The following is an 11,215-nucleotide window of genomic DNA, read 5'->3' on the forward strand; positions in this document are numbered from 1 at the left end:
TAAAAGCGCTATATAATGAAAAAATACCACCAGAAGCCTTGAAAAAACACCAGTTCTGGTGGGAAAACCACCAAGGTGGCAACACTGGTTTTATTCCTACAACTTTATTATATTAATTTTACATTTTCAAAGTATAAAAAATGATTGCGCAAAAATAGTTATGAAGGTATATATTTTTTATTTTTTAATAAATAATAATAATCAAAATTAATTTGGCTTTGTATTTAGAGTTAATTAATTTAAATTAATGTTTTGGAATGTGTATTACATTTTTTGCAACACCAAAACGCACATTCCGTGCTGGTCAAGAATCTTAAATAATTTTTTTTAATTTTTTACCAAAATGCACGAAAAATAAGAAACTCAAAATTATTAAAACAAGAAAAGCATTGTATGATTTATTTAGTCTGGAATCTTTATTGGTCATTATTTTAATTTTACTTTAAAAAATGTATTAACTAATTTGTACACTATGTTTCCCAAATAAAAAACAGTAATGAAAATAAGACAAAATAGGGACAGATTGGAAATTCCAGGAGGAAGAAAGGGTAGATAGTTAGCTAGTTATGTCTACCACATTTACTATTACATAGCACATAGTTAATTTTACCACTACTGCATAAATTAACTAAATACTAATACTATCGATACTATCGCTAGCTCTCTGTCAGCAATACTATTGGTAGCAGCGATTGTATTGATACTATCCATAGGATCCAAAATTTTTGACCTATCGATAGTATTGCTCATGGGGAGCTATCGATCTATCGATACTATCGATAATATTTACATGTGAAATAATATCGATAGACTATCGATACTATCGCTAACACCTTAAACTATAGGTAGTCTATCGATAGAGGACTATCGATATACAACACTATTTTATAGGTACATTATGAACTACAATAATTACACTACAAAATTATTATCTCTAGTTCAGTCAGTTGTAAGCCTCTCTGCTAGGGACTCTTTTTGGATTCAAAAGTTTAATATGTACCTTTTTTAGTTTAAAAATTTTATTAGAAGTTGGTTCAATGTTTGGTATATTTTATACCGCTTAATTAGATCTGTGGCATTCATTTTTTAAACTTTTTATTGTTTTAAATAGGTAAGTTTTCAATGATAACATATTACAAAAATAAATAAATAACAAAAGTCAATTATTATGTATACGCGTATTACTTTTAAACAATATAATAATCTAATACGATGATTATATACATATTTAAGAGCTAGTTAATAAATGCTTTATTAGTTAATAATAACTCATTTGTTTTTTGCCAGATACTTAAGTGATTTTTATCGCACTGATTATTTGATTAAGATGCTTGAAGTTTTCCTTTGCTATATAAAATAAGTTTTATTGAGGTGTACCTCAAAAGTCAAAATAAAAAAAAAATTATATATTTATTTTTCAAAATACATAATTAGGATGTCAATTATGTACCATTTATGTACCCATTAATTTGTAATATTGATATGAACTTGTAAATGGAATTGTCAAAATCTTTATTGTTATTGTTTATATTTTAATTTCAATTTACATGTTTCTGGGTTCTGCCATTCAAAAAGTTCCCATATTATCATAGAAAAAATAATTTATATCATTTTGCATATAAATTATTAAAAACAGAGTTTGAAAATACTATTTACTTGCCATTATTACTAAAAAAAACATTATAATAAATATGTATTGGTCTTAATTTTTTGAATGTTTAATATAATGCTAAATAATAATAATTTAATTATTAAAATCATGTGGTTTATATTGATGGGAGGCTTTGTGCAACCCCATCTGGCAAGATATAACCCTCTCTACAGATATTTAACTGCTAAACAGCAATACTTGGTATTATTGTTATGGTTTAAAGGCTGAGTAAGGTAACTGAAGATGTAAGGTATGTAAAATCTTAGTTCCCAAATTTGGTGGCATATCCGAATGAATAATATTTCTTTCAATATAAATGTCTATAGCCGATATGATAATAACCACTTACTATTATGGCCCAAATGCCAGGCCAGTACATGACATGAGATGTTATATGTTGGGGTTTTTTCAATGTAAAGTGTGACTACATAATCTTGTTTGAGTAAATTCCACATTGTGTATACTATGTATAAACATTATCAGTTGCTTAACTTCCGTTACTATTGTTAGGTTTTTGGATTATTAAATATAAATAAATTTAATGCTGGTATAACCCATGGGGCACAGCTAATTATGCAAATATTACATTCTATATTCAAAAGTTTCATGAATTATATTATTACTGTATAACAGTTAGGTGCTATTTTTTAATTGATTTAAAAAAAAAAGAAAAAGTTTAATGAATCAGTTGTTTTTTTTTTATGTATATATATTTATTAAGTCAGTTGTTTAAGAACCGTTTTGGAAAAATGTTATTTTGTATAGGAGGGGTTTAAATGGGACCAAACAGGACACCAGATATTCAGTCCCATTTAAATTTTATATCATGTAAAATTTCTTCCTCCGTTTCTTGTGTTTCTGATATCTTTTTTCATATGTGCAGCGGTACCTGCAGCCATTTATATATTAACTAGCTACCCGTACCAACTGTGTCTGGGTGACATAAGAATTTCATTTACTTAATCACAATGCTACCTGGTCCAAACCAGCTTAAAAACACATACAAATCTTCAAAATCGTTTTGAAGTTCAGTTACACATGTACAGAATTTATATATGTATCCAGATATTATTTATTAAAACCTCCTAAACATGCTGTATCTTTTGGTATAAATTTAATGTACAGTCAGGGTAAGAAAACCTTCGTCAGTTTTCTAATTCATTCCTTTATCAAGTGGTAAACTCTTATGACATTTTGAAACTAAAGCATTAAACAGAAAACTGCACATAAAATTAAACTAACATAGTATGATAACTAGGTTCAAAATAGTGTACATTGCGACGCAATATGTCATACATAGGTAAAGCAGATTATCGCTCATACTGAGCACACGAAAATAGACCTTAAGGTGACGAACCTTTTCTTACCCCGACTGTACATATATTGGTATAGTAGTTTTATCAGATAGACGTTACAAATAAATCGTAATTATTAGTGCCTATGTATAGAATATAGATTACTAACAACAGTGTATCGATAATTCGTACTTGAAACAACCTGCCTTTGTTAAAATGAAAAATCAAAATATCCTCTATTCATGTCGGACCACAAAAGTACTTTTGAATCGTTAGTACTAATTACAATAACCTCACTTTTTAATTTGTTTAAATAATTATTATTAAAATTAAGTCCTACTCTATTAATACTGTTTGAATCATGACGTCGTGAAATGTTTACAAGATTGAAGCAGCATTTTCGTTACACTATTGATTTAAATGTAAAATTACTAATTGCGAACTGGATTCTACCGAGACGAACCGGCAAGAAACTAAGTAGTTACTATTTCTCTTTAGTTATTAAATGAGATCAAACATACGACATTTAAATTAATAACTTCATTATTAAAAGTTATAATAATTTTATTTATAGACGTTTAGCAACTTTGTGTGGCGTAATACCTACTTGTTGGTAATTCGAGTTAATGGCAAACATTATTGTTATCTAAGTAATGTTTTGTAACAAAGAGTGATTATTCAAACATTCAACAAACAGCCGTTATAATACCAAGGTCTAATAAGCAAAATACCACGAATTTACTTGCAATATAAAATACTTTATTTCTGTTTATAATTATTTGGTGGTAGGGCTTTGTGCAAGCCCGTCTGGGTAGGTACCACCCACTCATCAGATATTCTACCGCTAAATAACAGTACACTGTATTGTTGCGTTCCGGTTAGAAGGGTGAGTGAGCCAGTGTAATCATAGGCACAAGGGACATAACATCTTAGTTCCCAAGGTTGGTGGCGCATAGGTGATGTAAGGAATGGTTAATATTTCTTACAGCGCCTTTGTTTATGGGCGGTGGTGACCACTTACCATCAGGTGGCCCATAAGCACGTCCGCCAACCAATGCCATACAAAAAAAATATTGATGTGCTCAGCGGTGAAAGAAAAAATTCACGAAGAAATATGCACAGACCGGATGAAGATCTTCTACATGTGAATTTACCAATGAAATAGTGTGATGGAAAAAAGCTCCAAAACTCTTCTTTCCTGTAGGAAAGTATACCCAATATTATAAGTATACCTAATAAGTACCAACATATGTATATGTAGGTAGTATAAAACAAAGTCGCTTCCCGCTGTTTGTCCCTACGTATGCTTAGATCTTTAAAACTAGGCAACGGAATTTGATGTGGTTTTTTTTAAATAGTTAGAGTGATTCAAGAAGAAGGTTTTTGTGGATAATACATGCATAATAAAATAGAAAAACACTGATAATTTTAGAGGTTTTTAATTTGATGTCGTTAATATCCTTTTGCAAATCCTACGAGATATATCAAAATAATGTTCTACAGTATTGTACACCTTAAGAAAATCTACAGTCCGCGATGGTTTATGTCTATCTCTTAGGGATAACCCACAAACCATTTTTTATCCTTCACTTTTTAAGAGATATAAAAAATAACGAAATAAAATTGGAGGTATGAATTCCCATTTTTGTAATGAATAAAGTTGAACTACGAATCACAATAATGTCGTCGTTTTAATTATATTTCAGAGACAAAATTTTACGTCTCAATAAATTAATTACGCAAAAAAATATGGGCAATCAATAACAGTAAGTGATGTTTCGTTAACAAGAGCTCGTTTCTAATCTATTTAGGGTTTTTTCGGAACGAAATCTTTTTACACGGCTCACAAAAGAGACTAACTCAAATCGTCACGTAAGGAAAAATCGTTATGCCCCCTCTGACGACCTCTCAATCTCTTTTTCTATGTCCCTTTCTTTTATATACGGTTTCGCTTACACTTCTTTTTTGTTATTGATTTAATTCACACGCGTTTTGTCATTGTAATTTAATTATTCTTAAACTTCAGGGCCGGACCGTAAGTTTAGGGGGCCCTGGGCTAAAACAACTTAGAGGCCCACTTAAGACATATCTGAACGTACACTTGAATTAAATTAATTGAATAAGTTTTTTTAATTGTAGGACTCGCAGGGCTGCATACCATACGATCTGTTTAATTTAATAAAGTTATGGATTCTTTCGCACTATCGTCTATTTTTTACTTTGACTTTATTTTGACTTAGCTGAAATGGCCCTGGGCTGAAGCCCAAAAAGCCTTATGGTAGATCCGGCCCTGTCAAACTTTGTTATTTATTTCATTATGTTTGTTATTAATGACATAATTATGATTTATACGGTATTTATCCAACCGGGATGCAACAGACTGCTCCTCTAGTTTTTATCTGTAATGAAAATGGCGCGTAAACTAGATTTACTTGGTGATAGGGCTCTGTGCAAGTCCTTCTGGGTAGGTACCAACCACTTATCATATTTTAGCACACATCAACAATACAAGCCAGTAGATAGAGGCACAAGGGACATTATATCTTAGTTTCCTAGGTTAGTGACGCGATAATGATAATGTGGTTAAAATTTATTGCAGTTCCTAAATCTATGCATGGTGGTGACTTCGCATCAGGTGGCCCATGTGCCAGACTATCTATTTTTAATAAAGAACATCTTCAAAGTTCAAAATTAAGATTAAAATAAAATATATTATTATTGCAGATGCAGAATGTGGAGCGTCAGTTCTAACGAATTAAACGATGAAACAAAAAGTATTCCAGCCCTAAAAAACTTCAATCCTTACCATATTCTAGAGCCGATAAAAGTTGAAACAGTTGATAGAAATAATGTCGTAACTGGTACACTAATCGATATTAAAACGGATGAAAATAATATTGAAACAGATTTAAACTTAAACGGCTCTTATTTAGACAAAGTAAAGAAAACGGAATTCACTTTGGTTGATCTGTTCGAAAATTTATACGTGAGCCCTCAGCATGTTTTGAAAAATGATAAGGATAATTCCATCGATTTTCTGGAAACTTCGACAAGTGATGTTAAATTTGAATCACCGAATTCATCTAATTTAGACGAAACTGAAGATACGTTGCAGTATACTAAAGCAAGAACTTTCGATGAGATTTTCGATAGCGCAGTTTCTTTGCGATTTCCGAAACTAGAACCTATATGTGGAAACGGTACACTATCCGAAGATACAATTGATGCTGTAGGGGACATCAATACTTTAAGTATTGAATGTCAGAAACCAATTGAAAAACTAGCAACAATCGCAATACCTAAACTGGAAAAACTTATTAATAAAGAAAATTGCGAAGTTAATTCTAAATATATAGATCCTCAACACCGAGCAACGAATTTTAATAAATCTCCGCCAGCAGATAGTAATTTTCACTTTTACGAAGATCATATCTTTAATAATATATCGGAAATGAAACTACAGAGTTTACAAAATCAAAGCAAAGAAACTAAACGTAATCTTTTTCAAGCGGATTCAGTAACGAGATACACTAAGGATATTAAATCGATTTTAATCGATCAAAATAGACCCCCAATTGTTCCTATTTCAAATGGAGTTGCAATACCTATTTTGCAAACAATAAAAAAAGACAATAAAGCGTTCATTAAACGGCGTTTAGTTATGAACGATAGTGAAAAGGTTGGATTTACAAAAGGTCCGACTATTTACGAGAAATCAGTTGTGTTACCACAAATTATAGAACGCTTGGGTGAAAGGAAAAAGTTACTGGACGCAAAGAAAAATATAAAAAGAAAATTGATATTAGATAAATGTAATTTTCAAATGGACAAACGTTCTGGTAACAATAGTTCTGGAATGATTAATAAAATTGAAGCCGAAATTCCGGTTTTGCAGCCAGAGGTTTTGATGGAAGATTGTAATAGAGAGAGATTAAGGGCATTGAAAATAAGGAGAGCGTTTCAGGAATTCAATTTTAATAGATAAACGCAAGTTATTAAGTAAGATACATTTATTTCCATACATAATTCCTTTTCAGATCCTATGATTCACGTTGAAACAAAATTAAGTTCTCTTAGATAAGTTATAAATTTTAATCAAATATTAGCCTTATTAATATTTTATCAGAAGACTAAATAATGTGCAAATTAGGTATGTCTTTAAGTCACCAGTTCCTTTACAGTTTTTTTTGGAACAACGTACTACGCTTTTCCCTCACGTGACGGTGCCCAGGACGCCTAGTGCGCCCTAGTACACCGGAATACACTGTCCGTCTTTTCGGCGGGCGCCACGGGATTGCTTTGGCATGGTATCATGGCGCCCTGACAGCCTGCCGGCTTACCTATTCGTGCCTCCAATTTCTAAGCGGGATTCTCGGGGTATCAACAGTTCTTAATTAATATATCTTGATTTATATAACAAGACTGTTCCATATTAATTTTACTTCCCAGCTTGTAATAATAACTTCGACATACAAAACGCATTTTTTTCGCCAAGAGTGCGTAATAATTTATTCAAGATCTCTGCCATTCATATTGCGTCAATTCAATGTCAAAATTGCTTAATTGTATTTACTCCTACAGTGCTTTGTATACGCTGTATGATCTGTATGAAATTCTAATATTATTTACATAAATACTTTTTCAAAGTCGTTTACTTTTAAATTAAGAAATAAACGACTATCCCCAGCCTATCTATACACGAAAAATGATATGTGTATATATATATAAAAGAGCAAAGGACTTAAGCCTGAACCTTGGGGAACCCCCAACTTGATTAAATCATAGCTGGATATACCCATTGACTGCTTACGTTTTATTGCGTCGATGAGATTTTTAAAATTAATTCAACTAGGCTTTTTCAAGCAATGTGGATCGTCATTTTAAAGAATTGTATTAAACGTGCAGATACCATCGGTTCGGAATGTAGATTCTACCGAGAATAACCTGTAAGAAACTGTAATTATTCGCCTTAAGTATTGCTGTTTGGTCGTAGAATATGTGATGAATGGGAGGTACCTATCTAGATGGGCTAGTACCAAGTAAAACCGGGTCCTAATGTGTGACGTCGGTATTAATTATTTGAGGTTTTATACCTTTTGATCTCTTTAAATTATATTCTAATCTGATAACATTTTAAGGCTGACTAATGTTAACAAATTTGAAAAATTGTATTGTTTACGATGAACTGTTTTTTTTCTGTTAATATTTGAACTTTATTTATAAAATCGTTTGTCCTGATTCACTATTAACACAGGCAAAACTACTTGTAAGTTGAAATTTGGAGCATTAGAGTTGATTTTATAAAGTATCTGCCAAGAAAATATTTTGTTAAATTATATCTTTAGGGGATTAAAATGGGCCTTCCATTCCCATTAAAATCGTACGGAGACGGGTGCGGGGTGGAGCTTAAGAGCTGTTAAGTCCTAGAAATGCCAATTCAAGTTTATTTAATTTCACTCGTCTGAAAGAGAAATGTTTCGTCCAATTTTTGTTAAGTAGAATTTTAATAAACGACTGATTATATCAGTTAAAATATTTAAGTAAATTTTTAATAGTAAAAACATACACATTATCAAAGAATGAAACGTTTCTTAACACAGAAAATGAAATCACTTATGTATATTTAAAATTAAAAAGGACCTAAACTTGAACCTTGAGTGACACTTAATGTTACCAATGGCCCAGAAGAAATTTACTGAATGTTAAGTGCGCGTATGCACAAAGTATAGTGCCAACAACTTATCTGTTACAAATGGAGATCTAGAGGCCACGCCTACGCCATTTTAAATTGTCATTCCACTGTTCCTACTTTAGTTAAATCTGGTAGACTTTTAATGTCTTGACCAAAAATACTATAGTGAAAAAATATTAGGCAGGTATTTCTGGGAATCATCCTTTTAATGATCATACCTACTATATATTATAAAATATAAATAAATATTTTTTGTACTTAAGTAAATATTTATACTTTTTATTTACATTAGTAAATTATGTACTTATTATGTGAGACTTGATCGAAAGTGATCTCAATCATAAAACTTCATTAAACTATACAAAATTATGGGTAAATTTATTTAAATGGTAACACTTAATTTGGTGACAGCGACGCTGCTACCCAAACAGATAAGTTAGTGGAACTTTATGTTTAAATATTAACATTGAAAAGGCTGAAACTGAAGTTTAATCATAAAAATTTAATTTTTATGTAAAACTTTTACATTTTTAAATAAGTTACTACATATTATATTATACCTAATTCTTCATATAAATTATTATGGGAAATTGTTTGTATTCGAAAATGGAATATTTGTGTTTTTAAACTATATCATGACAAAGATTATTATTATTGTGACTATGAAATATATTTTTAATTACTTTATATTTTGTTATTATTTCATCGCAATAATATGACCCTTTATTCCAGCTAAGATCATTTTACTAATTTATGTCGCAGCGGCGCATAGGTTTAAAAAACAATTTAGATCATCGGGCTTTAAGAATATTTTTTAGTTTTTCTGTATTTTATTTTAAGTAATAATTTAAATTCGTAAGTGAGTTTGTTTGTTACGCTTTCACGTCCAAACTATTCAATTATAATGCAATTTTACGTACACTTTTAACAGGTGTATGGAAAACGACATTGGGTACCTAATACCTGACCCTTTGTACTATTAAATTAACCTCCCAAATGCGATTTTCTTTTTTTTATATGTCTCTCAACATTAATCTACATTTGTTCCTTTTTCAAATTATTTCTTTTTGGATAGAATTAAAAATTATTTGAAGTAAATTATTGTTATACACGTCAATGTTGCGCCGACTTTACTTCTATGCGGTTCTTTTAAAAAACCGATACAATATTTACATTTGTAATCTTAAACAGCATACGGACAAAAATAAGAATAATGTTTGTTTTGGTTTTGGTCACTTGAAAAAAAATCATATTAACTTTTAAAAGGTGGGTATATTTGTTGGCAGATCAAATAGGCTACCTGATATTTAATAGTCACCGATGGCTTTAGACATTGGCGCGGTAAACATTTTATCCATTCTTTATATTGCCAATGCACCAACCTTCGGAACTTAGTTAGCCTTTGTGCCTGTAATTATACTGACTTACTCACCCTACAAACCGAAACAGCATCACTAACATAATATGATGAGTGGGTGATACTCAGATGGGTTTTCAAAAGCCCTACCACCAGTGCATTTCCCTCATTATAGTACATACCATATTTATGTTGTGTTGTGTTATTTAAGGGGTTACGCTTTATCTTATATACATACTCTTCACCAACTACACACTGAGCCGAAGTGCGATTCCATAGACGTTCACAGGATGACCGTCGCTCAGCGCGACAAGGCTCAAATTTCAATCGGAGTCTAGCAATCTCCGTGCTCGCTACATCCCCACGACGCTGTAAAGACCAGTAAGCAGAGCTGGATTATTTATTAAGCCACAAAACTTTTTAAAATTCATTGTTGTAGCCAAATATTTCTTTGCTTGAACGGCGTGCTCACATAGTTTCTTAATATACTAAAGGACATCATAATTATAAATAAAAATATAGCTTTAATCACTCACAAAGTTAATTATATAAATTCTGCCACATGTGTATTCCGCCAACCCGCATTGGAGCAGCGTGGTGGAATATGCTCCAAACCTTCTCCTCAAAGGAGAGGAGGCCTTTATCCCAGCAGTGGGACATTTACGGGCTGCTAATGCACTCACAAAGGCATACCTCCACGTGAAATCAAATAATTTGTAATAAAATAAACTTAACAAATGTCCTTTAAAGATACATTTATATTTTTTTGCAGTCTGTACTCTTAGCCATTTCACACACACTAAGACATCTTATAAGTACGAGCGTCACCCACTTATGCCCCTAACAAATTAAAGTGGAATAGGCCCTCGTGTGTGAATAGATCTATACGTCATCTGTATGAAGAATCCTAGATACATGGGGTATTATGTCATGGTATTAGTGACACAACGGAAACAGAAACATGTAAAAAATTGTTTTCAGCGGAAACACAAACGGAAGAGGAAGTAAATATACTATGCTAAAAGTTTCTAATTTGACGAAAAGTAGTTTGACCGCTTTTACCCCTAATAATATGTTTTGGTTCTTCATATATCAGACGATCTCCGCTAAATAATTGTTCACTGGCGACGCTGCCGGGAGAAGCTGCCAAATGTTGGCACACTAAAGGCAAAATTAAATTATATTTGTGTGAATTTAATATATACCACATTAGCGGATCC

At 31.5% G+C, this 11,215-nt stretch overlaps 1 protein-coding gene across 1 annotated transcript; it reads left to right on the plus strand.

Annotated features, from left to right (window-relative positions):
• Nucleotides 1–943: 943 nt before the first annotated feature.
• Nucleotides 944–9,260, plus strand: LOC125075337. The gene is made up of 2 exons (XM_047687064.1): nucleotides 944–1,111; nucleotides 5,671–9,260. Exon 2 carries the CDS (start codon nucleotides 5,678–5,680, stop codon nucleotides 6,929–6,931), a length of 1,254 nt encoding a protein of 417 aa, XP_047543020.1. The 5' UTR covers nucleotides 944–1,111; nucleotides 5,671–5,677; the 3' UTR covers nucleotides 6,932–9,260.
• Nucleotides 9,261–11,215: the final 1,955 nt, after the last annotated feature.

This window comes from Vanessa atalanta, chromosome 30 (assembly GCF_905147765.1).
Source record: "Vanessa atalanta chromosome 30, ilVanAtal1.2, whole genome shotgun sequence".
Taxonomy (NCBI): domain Eukaryota; kingdom Metazoa; phylum Arthropoda; class Insecta; order Lepidoptera; family Nymphalidae; genus Vanessa; species Vanessa atalanta.